At 46.9% G+C, this 13,352-nt stretch overlaps 4 protein-coding genes across 4 annotated transcripts; 2 read left to right on the top strand and 2 right to left on the bottom strand.

The window, feature by feature from the left end:
• Positions 1-406: 406 nt before the first annotated feature.
• N7479_008151 (mediator of RNA polymerase II transcription subunit 18) lies at positions 407-1,275 on the bottom strand (the record flags this gene model as incomplete). Its single annotated transcript, XM_057255845.1, has 2 exons — positions 407-725; positions 785-1,275. The coding sequence occupies 2 exons, from the start codon at positions 1,273-1,275 to the stop codon at positions 407-409; spliced, it is 810 nt and encodes a 269-aa protein (XP_057109707.1).
• A 1,066-nt stretch (positions 1,276-2,341) lies between these two features.
• On the top strand, positions 2,342-2,763 carry N7479_008150 (alpha-ketoglutarate dehydrogenase subunit KGD4; the record flags this gene model as incomplete). The annotated part of the gene is made up of 2 exons (XM_057255844.1): positions 2,342-2,417; positions 2,480-2,763. 2 exons carry the CDS (start codon positions 2,342-2,344, stop codon positions 2,761-2,763), a joined length of 360 nt encoding a protein of 119 aa, XP_057109706.1.
• A 1,225-nt stretch (positions 2,764-3,988) lies between these two features.
• Positions 3,989-5,766, top strand: N7479_008149 (RUS1 family protein; the record flags this gene model as incomplete). Its single annotated transcript, XM_057255843.1, has 4 exons — positions 3,989-4,001; positions 4,329-4,669; positions 4,745-4,789; positions 4,903-5,766. The coding sequence occupies 4 exons, from the start codon at positions 3,989-3,991 to the stop codon at positions 5,764-5,766; spliced, it is 1,263 nt and encodes a 420-aa protein (XP_057109705.1).
• A 1,043-nt stretch (positions 5,767-6,809) lies between these two features.
• N7479_008148 (regulator of G-protein signaling domain-containing protein) lies at positions 6,810-7,880 on the bottom strand (the record flags this gene model as incomplete). The annotated part of the gene is made up of 1 exon (XM_057255842.1): positions 6,810-7,880. The coding sequence occupies one exon, from the start codon at positions 7,878-7,880 to the stop codon at positions 6,810-6,812; it is 1,071 nt and encodes a 356-aa protein (XP_057109704.1).
• Positions 7,881-13,352: the final 5,472 nt, after the last annotated feature.

Raw genomic sequence — 13,352 nt, 5'->3', positions numbered from 1 at the left:
TAGGCCGTATTAAGGTATCACTCAAGCAGGAGGATGGATACCTTCGTAGCACTAGTATAGGAATATGATCATCTTGACCACAACTGGCATATTCCATAACACTCTCTCCATCTTAGGTCGCCCTCCCTTACCCTTGGAGTCTCCCTCAACCTTGGAGTTTTCCTCAATCTTCCTAGTATTCTTCTCCTGCCCTCAACCTTCACCTCGTCTCTTTAGACCTCGCCTATCACTTGTATGTACCGTGGTCATTTTTCTAAGGGAAATTAAAAGATTGGACTTCATTGCTATGATGGGTATATCTCTTTCAATAAAACAAGCTCGAGATCTCTATCAACGCCATTCCGCTGGAGACCGGGTATCTCGTAGTCTCCAGCATGCTCAGACAAACCGAAGTAAAAGTGGCCGTCTACTTCGCCCGCGTATCAAGAGACAGTCGATCCGCCTGCTCCAGAAGAACAGCCGACTTCAGCTGCTCCCGCAACCCAAATAGATGCTGCGAGGCAGTCTTCATCGTCTCCTGGTTGCTCCCATCCTGAACAATAATGAAAGCCTGCAGAACATAGCTCCCGCTCTTCTCAAACAGAACCATATCCTTCAATGCAGGCAGCTGTCGTCGAGGCGTGTTCAACTCATCCCCGCCCGGGTAATGCAGCACGCGATGCAAGAAGATAGCAATGTCATTGAGAACGAACATATCGCCCTCGACCAAATACTCCGTAGTGAAACTAGAACCGACAGGGTTAGTTCCCGCGATCATAAGATCGACTCAAATCACGCCACTTACTGGTAGCCCCACGCATTCATAGCTTGTACGACATCACCCCGCGGCAAGGTCGCACTCGACATCAGCCGCGACGTAACCGCCGAGCGGGTACCAGCTTCCGGGATATCACGGAACTCCAACTTCCATTGCTGACGTTCATAGTCGTAAGACGGAGATGAAGTTCCAGAAGGCTTCGAGTCATCCACGCCGGCCATCTGGATGTCTCGGTCGACAGGAGCAGTGGATCCGAAATCCCGCTCGGAGACCGGGCCAACTACCTGGGTGTAGTACATGTTCCCGTTGAGCATCTTGTTCAGCCGCTGCAGGTCCGCTTGTTGGAGGTCCTGAGTGGCTCCGACGCGCCCCGCCAGCCCGGGTTTGCGGTAGGCCTTGAAGATCAACCGCCGCTCTAGGCAATGGCGGGGCTGCATGGCTGTCAATCCAGCCAGCTGCTGAAGAAGCTCATGGTGTTGGTGGACTGGAACCGAGGCGAAAAGCGACTGCTCGTGCATATTGTCTGATATTGTGAAGGTAACGGGTGAAGCCGGGATGTGTTAGTCAGGGTCCAAGCTTCAGTGGCGTAATGTTATCAGAGATCAGATTATTTTTATGTGTCGCTGTTATTGCTAATAGCGTTTAATGCTCCTGTTGGGTTGTTTGTTCTGTTTGCTTTGATGTTTTTTTTTTCTTGGCAGTACTGATCTTCCAACGTTGAGACTTTTCCGGTGCTTGTGAAAACTCAGGAATATCAATTCCGAAGGGATGATCTCGGGGCTTGGGGAGATACCATCCAGTCACAATCCCTGAAACGTTTGGACTTTTGCCTCTGATTGCGGGGTGGGAAGGTCTAAGCTGCGTGTGGGACAAATAAGCTTGAATGGTTCATGGGGAAGATAGAAATGATTGGCGGGTTAGAGGTTCAAAGAATGGGAAAAGTAGGGTGTCAGGCAGCGACTAGGCATCGACTAGGCATCGACAGGGAACGGAAAATGGGGAGGAGCTCTTAGGAGCTCACCGGAGGCACTAAATGGGCAAAGATCAGAGAAATATGGCTTCATATGATGCCAAGGTAGAACGAAGCTGCACCGGGATGAGATTCCGATGCAGCGTACTATTTGTACTCCGTACCCCGTATAGATTGTTCAGTTACTAGGGAATATGGCGTGACATATATGTACGGAGTATAGATGTATTTCTACATACCACTCCGTACATTATACTACATTGTACCTAGTAATTAGTATACTAGTCCATGTACTTGATTATACCGTGCACAAATGCTTTGAAATATCTTAGCCGGTTCCGAATCGGCTTATCCCAAAGCGGTAATTCTTGCCCTTCTTATCTTCTCGTGTTTTCCCACTTCCCCCTCCTCTTTCTACTCTAATTCTTTAATTATCTTCACCTTCTCTCAACTCATATCCTTCATTACCTTTAAAAAAATACCAATAACTCACTCTCTTGTTGAAACTACCTCGTCGGTCGGATTCGGATACTACCGGACCCGTTCAATTTCGCACATTTCCCGCGTCAAATTGATCTTGCCAACCTCCTACCTACACATCCATAACCACCACAATGCGTGTCACCTCCGTCCTCAGCAGCGCAGCGCGCACTCCTCTCATTCGCTTCGTTGGCAAGCGCTCCGTCCCTAGTACGTGAAATTCTCAATTCCCCGAGCTATCCCCCTCGATCCAAGCTAACCTCATATTCCAGAGTCCATCGACCACTCTCCTCGCGTCCACCCCGCCTCTCCCACCGGCGCTCTCCCAGACTCCTTCGCCACCTACCGTGCTAAGGCTCAGCAGCACGGCCCTCTCGGTCGCTCCTCCTTCAACAGCACCATCGGTGGTCAACCCGGCGCCGCGCTGGGCCCCGTCAAGCCCCAGGCTGGCGAGTTCTTCGACCGCTCTGAGCTCCCCTCTCGCTTTGGCCGTCTCGCTTGGACTCAGGCCGAGATTGAGGCCATTGAGACCGGCGGCGCGAGCTTGTTCGCATAAGCGTTCCCTCGGGCAAAATATAAAAAATTCTTCAAAATGGATGTGGCATGATGCTTCCAATGGAAGCTGCATGATGAGCGGGCCTGAGTCTTTGAGTCTCGAGTTTGCGGCTGGTGACGCGCGGTCATGATGTTGACGTTGGCCGATCGTGGCATTTCATGCCTCGGTCGCTGGAGACGGAGATCTGATGCTTGCTCACTCGTTCCGAGAGTTTCCGAGACCAAAAATTCTCACTTTATACCTTGTTCCTTGTGATGGTTGGAGGCCATGCAAGGACGTTTTTCTCTAGCGGTGATTCTTTGTCGCCCTTTTTTTATTCTCTTTCTCTTTCGGTGTTTTCACTCCCCGGCGCTGGTGGTTGATTTTTGGTGTTCTATTTCCACGCGCAACATGCAGCTGTATCGTCTTGACGTCGAACAAGCGGAGTCGTGTTCGTTTTATACATAGATTGGTCACTTGGTGATTCTTACATAGTATAGGCTCTGTGAGCACTATTCGAAGAAATGAATTTCTTAAAGCAAAACTAAGCTTTTCCATAATGCTCTAGAATATACATATAGACGAGCTACCCCGAGCTACCCCGAGCTATAGTCTTAGCATTAAGTCAAGGTACATGTGGTCTCATGCACGTGCCTCCCGATTAGTACCTCGATCCGAGCAACGTCCACGGGGTTGTTTACTTCGCATTCCGAGGTATTAAACATGACCTCTCACAGTGAAAACTGGTTGACTTTCCAGGAGACCGATGAGGCTGGAAATCCCACCGCAACCTACGTCTACTCAGGAGACTCTTCCTCAAAGACACCAGCTGGCCGAGTAGATGTAATAGTAAGTGGTCATTTCTTAGTCTCCTGCATATTCTAGCTCTGGATGTTTGAAAGCACGCAGTCAGTTCCACTATCATCTTGTCCACTGGCGAGCATCCCAGTTTTTGTCCTGGAACACCTGCCAATCCCCTCATAAGGAATTTGGTCCCTGGAACTCTGTCTTGCATTTAGCATAGGAATGGTGCTCGTTGAATCTCGATCTATGATTGGTTCAAAATATGGATGTCATTGCATGATTCGGAAAGACTACATCGCTATGTCAATACCTCAAGTGTTCGATCTTAGCTGACCTAGTATACAGCGCTCTTCTTCATCTACCTCATCATGGTCAGGCAAGCTTCTAGTCAGCTCGCTGAGCGATGTTTTTCTTCCTTCCGGATACCCCCAAAGTGTCAGCGATGACTATTTACCGTGAGTACAGACAGGAACTTGTTAAATACATGAAACATTACCAATCTACGAAAAATGCTAATGAAAAATCCAGATATCAAATCTTTGTGAGCAATCAATCCCAGCCAGAGCCAGAAACCCCATGGCCAAGCTACCTTGCTATACCAAAAAGCAATACCAATACACCCAGAACACAAATCTAACCCAAACCACAGGACTCCCTTCAAGCCTTCTGCAGCTCAATAGCAGGCCTGCTCTCCTCCCGAGCCGTGCTCCAAGGTCCATACCCCACCCAATAAACCTATATACAAATCAAACCACACGGCAACTAACACCGAAAACATACAGGAGTCGGCGTCGGAAATGCGAACGCCTCTCCAACCTCAGCACTACTCCTACATATCCTGCAGGATATATCAGGCCGCGTGGCAACGATCTGCTTCGCCCACCGTGTCGGCACAGCCCTCGAGCCAGAATGCAAAACTTACCGCCTGGCAGCAGACGTCTTCAACGATATCGCCATGATCCTCGACTGTCTCTCGCCGGGCGTTCCTGCTGGTCCCGCGCGGGTCATTGTTCTCAGCACAGCTGGTGTTCTCAGGGCTCTATGCGGTGTCGCTGGAGGTAGTTCGAAGGCGAGCTTGAGTGCTCATTTTGCTAGATGGGGGAATCTGGCTGAGCTTAATGCCGTATGTGTTTCGAATTCCCTGGTGTATCGTTGGTTGGAAATGATAGACAGCGCTAACATGATATAACTTGTATAGAAAGACTCATCTCAGGAGACTGTTATTTCTCTTTTCGGCATGCTAGTAAGCAATCCACTCATCCATCCTATCCTCTCAAGAACCAACCCCAAACCAAACCAAACCCCCCAAGAATCCCCTCCTAACCACAAACATAAACCCTAACAAACCCAACCCAGGTCGGATCGGTAGTAATCTCCCACATAACCAGCTTCACAACAACCTGGCTAATCCTCCTCCTCCTCCTATCCCTCCACCTAAGCATGAACTACGCCGCCGTCCGCGCCGTACAAATGACAAGTCTAAACCGGCAGCGCGCGAACATCGTCTTCTCAGCCCTCCTAGACTCAGACAGGAGTCTAGCCCTAGCACTCGATCTCGACGTCGGTCTCAGTCCTACGAAAACGACATCTAGAAAAGAATGGAAATTCCTCACGCCAGCTCACGTAGCTAAACACGAGCGTATCTTCCATCGGGATGGAGCGTTGCAGTGGACGCAGCACGCGCATACAGCAATAACGCACCATCTAGGATCTGCGCAGATAGGCGTGTCCATGTCGACTTTCCTAGCCGGTCCTGCTACCAAGCCTAGCTCCGGGTCACGATTTGGCAGCATGATATCGGCTTCTATGTCAACTTTCCTAGGCTCGTTATCCCGCTCGTCCCAACAACACCTCCCCCTCCAGCGCCTTTCATCTGTCTTCGCAAATGAATCCTATATCCTCTTCCTCGTGCCGAGCACAGGAGATAGTACAAATGCAGAATGGCATGCTTCGATCATGCTGAAACGGGGGTGTACTGTTCGACACCAGTTGAAGGCGTGGGCTCATGCGCTACTTGCTGCACGGGTTCTGGGTAGGATGTCAATGAGTTCTTCTGCTGAGGCGGTGCTTGTTGTTGTCGAGGGGACGCTTGGGTTGTTGAATGCCGATAGGCGCTTTGAAGGGTATTTGGTTGGGTTGAGTGGTGTTGGGTGGGATGTTGATATTGCGGCATTGGAGACGAGGGGGGGACGGAGGGTTGATGTTAATGTTGGGTTTTGATTTGCTTTTGATATCCGCGGATTTGAGATTCATATTTACATCTTGTTCTTGGCTTTTTAAGCTTTTGGTTTGTATACCTTAAACCATCCACCCAACTATTCCTTCATGTAGTGATGTAATAAACAAAGTCCAAAGTCACAGTCATATCAAAAGAACCACGACGCATCCAAGTGCCGAACAGACATCGCATTAACGTTAATCAAAGGCTTTAGGGGTTACGTGTGCATCTGTACTACAATGCTACAACCCTTGGAAGTGTATGCATGTCTCCCCGGCATCCGAACATGTCTGAGAGTGTCCGACGTGTCACCAGGTCGAGACAAGGTGGTGTTTCGGAGTACAGGATAACACGGATGCCTGCTGGATTAATTCTTTCATGGTGAGACATGTGGAGAATTGAGTAAGTATTTGTCTTGGTCATGGTTGGGATTGGAATTGCAACGGTCAAGCATAGTGCAGACTTGGCTTGCATGGATCCAGAGACAGATACGAAGTACAGTTTACGGACTGGATAGGAGTGATGTGAAGAGGGGGTATCAAGTCTATTGATTCCGAATAAAAATCCCGGTTTTGGGGGAGAGACCAAAACAATGTCTCATCAAAAACGCCGTGTCCAGAAGACCCGAAAAACCGAACGGGTCTTCTATCCAATCTATAGATGAGAACATGATATGATATATGTTGGGTTTCTTCCCGTGATGCCATCCGCAAAAAAACAGGATAAAAGGATAAAAAGTAACAGGTGAAGTTCGAAGAAAAACAAGATGCTCAGCCGGAGACATCCAATGGAAAAAAAAAATAAAACAAGGAAAACGCCGGTTTCATATGCTTTCAATGCGTCATGCTCTCATACACCGCCAATATAAACGCTCGACAAAGGCTAGAATGAAGTCGTGGGATGATGCATTTCGGTATTTCATGCAAGGTGTGAGATGAGATGTGGTCGTTGAGGGGGTCGTAGTTGTCGTGAGTCAGATGTTTTGTAGGTTTTGTATATGTTGACAAGAGTCGGTCAGGGAGGAAAAAAAAGTAAAGAAAGACAATTAGTCGTCAAGACCAAGGATCTTAGGATCACGAGGACCACCATTGCTGCCTCCAGTGGAACGCTTCTTAAACCCAAGCTTCATACCCATCTTCTTCCAAGGGTTCTCGGTGCGAAGTTTGGGGCTTTGAATATGCAGATGCGGCTCGCCGGCAGGTGGGGTGGTGGGCGGCGTCATTGGCTCCTCAGCAGTGGGGCTGGACTGCGGAGAGGAAGAGTCATCGGTTAGAGACAGGTAAGTCGACTCGCCGCTGGTGCTGAGCAGACCGCCGGAAGTGCGTTTGCCGATGGCATGCACAGCGCCGAGGGACATGGTTGAGCGGCTGTGACCGGTTGCGGGAAGATCCTTGAGCGACGACTGCGGGGAGATGCGCTTGGACACGCGCGATCGCACCCTTTTCATCGAGTGCTCGTCCAGGCTCGTGGATGATAGACTCATGAAGTCGTCGGGGCCCATGAAGGGGTCGGAGGGACTCATGGAAGGGGAGGTGGTGTGGCTGTTGAGGAAAGGGAGGAAGATGGATTCCTCCATCAATTCGTGGATGCGCTTCACGGCGGAATCTAAGGTCTCTGGCACGGGCGGCACAGAGACATTCTTGTACTTCAGCAGTGCGTCTCGGACTTCGCTTGACAGGTTGATCTCGCGGGGCGACCCCGGGAAGATGTAGGCGGCCAATAGACGTTTCCAGAGCATTCGCAGGTGCTGAGTCTCGGCACATTCCGATTCCAACGCGGCGGGACCGAGTCGTTCGGTCAGGGCGTAGTAGGAATCCCGGTATCGGTTGGCCTCCATGGTGAATTCCAAGGTTTCGAGACAGTGGTTCTGGGAGAGGTAGGCCATGAAGGCGCTCAAGGTGTATGGAGGTGGAGCGATGTTGGCCAGCACCTCATCGAGCGTCGGCCGCATGGAGAAGGCCCCCGACGAGATGGTGAGACTGGCGGGCCGGGAGCCAGTTGATTCCATATCCTCTTCGGAGTCGCTGTCTGAGGAGGTGGGGGACAATTCGGGGGTTGCGGTAGGAGGATGATTCCGGAAGAAGAGAGACGGAGCCAACGTCTTCTTTTTAAGCATAGCGTATAGTGTGCGTCGGGGACCCTTAATCGGCTTTTTTCTCACCGGCCGTCCCCTGCGTGTAGGACGAGGCTCCAGCTTGGTTAAAAGAGCGTGGTTATCGGGATACAGGCATGGGTAGTTTTGGCAGGTCAAGGGAAGGTATGTAGTTAAAGAGGGTTGGGTATAAAATTGGAGATGGACGTTTATAATATAAAAAGAAGTTCAAAAGAGTTAAAACGGGTGGAAGCAACTAAATGAATAAAAAAAGGGCAAAAGAGGGATTTCTGGAATCAGAATTCATGACGATACCCTTGGGTAATTGTTACGGGACTTTCAAGTGGAGACTCTCAAGTTGTGGTCCTAGGACATAGGTGGGGACGCTAAACTAGTTTCTGCGCCCAAGTGGATCCCCCTTTCGATAAGATGTCATAATTGTTTTTTTCTTTTTTCTTTTCTTTTTTTTCTTTTTTTCTTTTTTGGTTTTTTGTATTTCCTTTTTTTCTATTTTTTCTCTTTTCTATTTCTTCTTTGGGAATTATTTGTTTCTTTTTTTTTCAACTGTTATTTTCTCATTGGCTTTGACTTTCATCTTATTGTGGCAACACACTGAACTCACGTTTGAACAAGCGCCCAAAGATCTGCAAGGGATGCATTTTTTCCAAAGTTCTTCTTGAGATTAAAATAAAAGAAAGATATATGTAGCCTTGGTAGAAGTATTGTATGCTGGATACCAAGTATTATGTAAGTAATAGTCCAAACTGACCCTGTTTCCGATCACTCCACAATCCTTCCAGAAGTCATACGTGTAAGCTTCCACGGGTTCTGGAAAAAACGACCAATGCGCCCAACGTGGCGAGTTCGAATTTTCATTCCCCTGAACTCCACTATGGAACACGAGGAACAACTATATTTTATGATTCAAAGTATACATTCTGTATTCTACTTTCAAAATGCAATGTCTATCCTATATGATATCTAACTATATCTACTTCTTAATTCAAGATAACCTCTTATCTCCCGGCCGCTAGCACGCCATCCGAGACCGGAATGTCAATCCTCGACCCACGGTTCTGCTGTACCAGAATCTGTATCGATACCGATACAGATACAGATAAAATACAACGATAAGCCCGTGTCACGGCATTCTCTCCCTTGCGTCAAAGGTCCCCCGTACTTGTCTTGCACGTCATCTAAATCCATTCCCCTGTTAGTTGGTATTAACCATGATAATCATAATATGATAACCTTGGACAAACATATTAAATCTCACACTAGTTAGGGCTTGTATTCGACGCCAATTATGGCCCTGTCGATCATTCCAAACGGAATGTCACATTTGTCGTTCTTTCTATCTTTCTACTATTACTAGGAATGGAAAATACCCGGGATTCACAGGGATCGGACAACGTATGAAAGAAACACATCTTGATTTGGTGGAGGCGAAAGACATCTGTGATGACTCGGGCAACATTGGAAGAGACTATAGTTTACACTACAGGTACATAAAATATACGGACTACTCCGTAGAGTAGACAGAATTTTCACTGCTAGTGCAATATATAACTATAGAGAACTATATGCAAAATCAAATCGGTATCACCGTGCCCAGGCCTTCTAGAATTCTAGAAACCCTCGATCGAAGCACTTTTCCGATCGCCACATAAAGGAAACCCCCTTCAAAGTTCCACCAGTCACCCGTGGAATCTGAGTTTTCTCTGTAGATCCGGCCGGGGACAATATCGCCACTCAATGATTCAGGTTGTCCACATAGTAGTACGCACTTTCCATGCATGCCAAGACAATATCATATGCCTTGACATGGAGATGAACAAGTCCTATTTCTTCCGACCGGAATACGGAAATATTCAGTGCCGAAGTTATAAGCCGACTCAAACCGAGCCAAGATTTGGAAGATCTGGCCGGAGGCTTCAGGCACCTCCGGTATAGAGATCCACTTGATAAGAGTAGAGTAGTATCTCTATAGACTAGTAGACTAGACTAGTAGACTAGTAGACGGCGACTCCGTATCTTTATACATGATTCAGACATAAGTGTCATAGACTTTGCTGTTCCCAGGATAAGGTTGTTCGAACATATGGCTCTGTTAAGCTTGGTTCACCTATCACTTCGATCTGACAGGTCTGACAAGGCAAAGCCATTTAAGTATACATTGCATGGTAAAAACAGCTAGAATATATGTTACTCGAATAGATTACTCATTACGTTTATATTGCGTTGAGGCGAAAGACTTTTCATATTACTCTTATTAACCATGCCATTGCTCTAGCTCAGGGTCTGGGCTAATATAGGGCAACTAGTATTGCGATCTCGACGGTCAGATAGCGAAACGGGCAATCTTTTTTTCATGCAACTAGCAAGAATAGTCGGCCGCTTATGCGGCCTTGTCGTATCCTTTGGGTAGTCTTCTCGGCCTTATATATTCATTTTAGACGTCTTTCATTTTAGATATTTAGAAAAAAAAGGCAGCAAAAACTGTAAATTATACCGACTTGCCAAAATACAAATTCATTCGGAGCACAGACCGTTAGAGAAAACTGCCAAGTGGCATACGTTATAGCATATGCAGTCGTATACATAATAGAAACAAGAGTCAATATACACCCACCTGCAGATAGATAGGTAAACACCATTCACCTTGTAATATGCAATGCACCAAAAAGCAAAAAAAAAAAGAACAACACGCAACACAGTACGTCGACCACCCTCGGCATGATAACAACACCCAATGACCGCAACTATCACTCACAGCACACAACAAAAGCAAATCGCAAATCGCAAATCCACGCGCCTAGCAAAGACCAAGTTAGCCCCTCGGAGCCCATACATACTATACTTCTCGTATACGCATCGAAGCGAATAGTAGGCCCGTATTGATCAGGTACAGGTACAAGCGACGCATATATCCAAGGCCTACCCCCAAACTCCCAATATCCACAAAGCACGCAAAGCCTCCAAATCGCCCAATACTACCCCCAATACTACCCTCAAACTCCCAATATCATCGCTCTCGGGGAACAAGACTAGAACAAAGCAGGAAAAAGAACAAAAAAAAAGATCCACTATATTTTCCCCGTTCCCCAATGTCCGAGACGGCATCAAAAACACCCCCACATCGGTGCGCACGGGATCACGGTGCGCCCTTACCGTGGCCGAGCTGGTTTACGGTGTCTCCCCTTTCTTCCCTAGCGTGGGAGTGAAGGCGTCTAGAATGGGTCTTTAGCGAGGGAGTGGATAGATGTGACTCTTCTCTTTTGTTTTGGTTTTTTATGGATCGTGTGTGTTTATGGGGTACATTTCCATTAGGACGCTACTGTAGTTCCTAACGCTGGCGGGGAATTCTTTTTTATTAGTGGGAAGGGGGGTGAGGCTTTTTTTTTTTTTCCTTTCGGTTCCCTTGCTCTTTAATTTCTTTTCCCCTTTTTTTTTTGTATGTGTTTATGGGGTATTCGGCGTACTTCGGTATATATATTGTTATGGCATATCTGCAGATAGCTTCAGGGATCCCCAGGGTTATCACCAGGATGTTTTGGTGTAGCGCCTCCGGAGTAGGCCCGTTTCTTCACCTGAGGCGGACAGGGGTTATGGTTGTCTCGTGCGTCCATACCTGCACGATCCTTGACGATAGTGACATCCATATCCTGTCTTAGCCCGTTTGCTATATACCTCCGTGTACGGAGTACAGGGTTCGGACTATCTCTCGGTCTTTCCAGCCGATAGCTGTAGAATTTACAATCATATAACGTACATTGTATGTATTCAATGCAATATATCTTGTACGACACAGCTAAAATCAAATTGATAGGATAAACCAAAACACAAATCGAGTATGGAGTAAGGAGAAAAACATACGCGCCGGGATCTACCCCTGAACCCATCAATTTAGCCTACTTAGCCTACTATATCCCTCATGATGTGCAGACAAACAGAATGCTAATCAAGGCATGGCCTAACATAAACAAGTCAGTCGCACAAAAAAAAGTTGTCAGAAGATTGCAGATCCGCACGGGATGATCTCTGATTTGGGAAAGCAATATCCTAACGCTGTTCCAGACCATCTCTCCATACGAGCCCCCTTCTAGTCTGACTTAACACATAATACAACACTAAGCAGAGCTAACGGGGGGCTAATAGGACATAAAATACAAGGAAAACTCACCCGGTCTCCCGAAGCAGTTCAGCGTAGTCGATCAGACGGCAGAAGCCGCGGATGACCTCATTTTTCTCCACTGTTTCAAATGAAATCTTGATTTTAGAGAAGAAAAATCAAATATAAGATAGTGTGATGTTGAAAAATTGACAGAGAACGATCGAGACTAATAGACTCGTTTCAGATCGGAGGTCGAATCCTTTGGTGATTCTGGACTATGGTGTGTTCTCGGCGCTACGTGAAACATATACAACTTGGGTAATTTATTATATGAGAAAGGGCGTGTTTTTTTTCCTTGAGAGTGTGGGGGGTTTCTATTTGACTAGTTTGGTCTAGACTTATTTAGGCGCTAAGGATTCTCTGTACGGAGTCGTTTCGGGGGTTTGACTCTCAATCACATACAGAGAGCACATCGCTGTGATATTCGTAGGCTTGAATAAGATAAGCAACTTGATATCGGATATAATGCACCGGAGTATGTACTCGGGTGCTATCATTGCCTTTTATGCACTCCGGAAACCGGAGTGTTCGGAGCTCGGGGTTATTCTGTGCTTACTATGGAATCCCTAGAAACTGTTTCATATTACGCGCCTGGGTTAACCTCCAAGATAGCCAATTGAAACGTTAGATTTAGTTGTAATTTTCATCAATGTATACAACAACATAAGAAATATCAACATGATGTGTTATAGGCAGGTCAATTGAACAACACCATCGGCATTTATAAAGATATTCAGCATCACATGCAGGAAGTCAATAGCTTGTATATCCCAGCACGTATTTAGTATTAACTAGAATAATAACGTTCAACCCTAATTGTACTAATTGTACTAAAAGCAAAGCACCTATCCCCTTATCACAATATATATAGTATATTGTATCAAGTACCAAGTAGGAAAAAACCAAACACAAATCAAAAAAAAGAAACCGAAGAGCCCAAGCTCAAACCCAAGCTCAGCTTCAAACCAATAATAACATCCCTCCACAGCCCAGCACCTAATCCCAAACACACAACCAATCATCACCTCTCATCAACACCCATGTCAATCACGACCAGCCCATCCCCGCAGAAAAGCCCTCAGCCCATGCGCCAAAAAAAGCAAAACGGAAAAGGAAAAGAAACTCCTCTGCCTACAGGAATGCCAAGCAAAAGCCAACCAAGCGGGGAAGGAGATAAATGCGGGGGAATATGCATTGCTAAAAACATCCCTATTCCTCCGTATACTACTCCGTAAGTCTAAACAAGGTAGGCAAAACTACTAACTAGTATGTATTACACATTATAAATTACACTTATTCAAACCCACTGCCAATTCTAACTG

The sequence above is a fragment of the Penicillium vulpinum genome (genome assembly GCF_028829585.1).
Source record: "Penicillium vulpinum strain IBT 29486 chromosome Unknown utg000003l_segment0_segment0, whole genome shotgun sequence".
NCBI classification, from domain to species: Eukaryota; Fungi; Ascomycota; class Eurotiomycetes; order Eurotiales; family Aspergillaceae; genus Penicillium; species Penicillium vulpinum.
The sequence above is the reverse complement of the archived record's forward strand: the minus strand, read 5'-3'. Positions and strand labels throughout refer to the sequence as shown.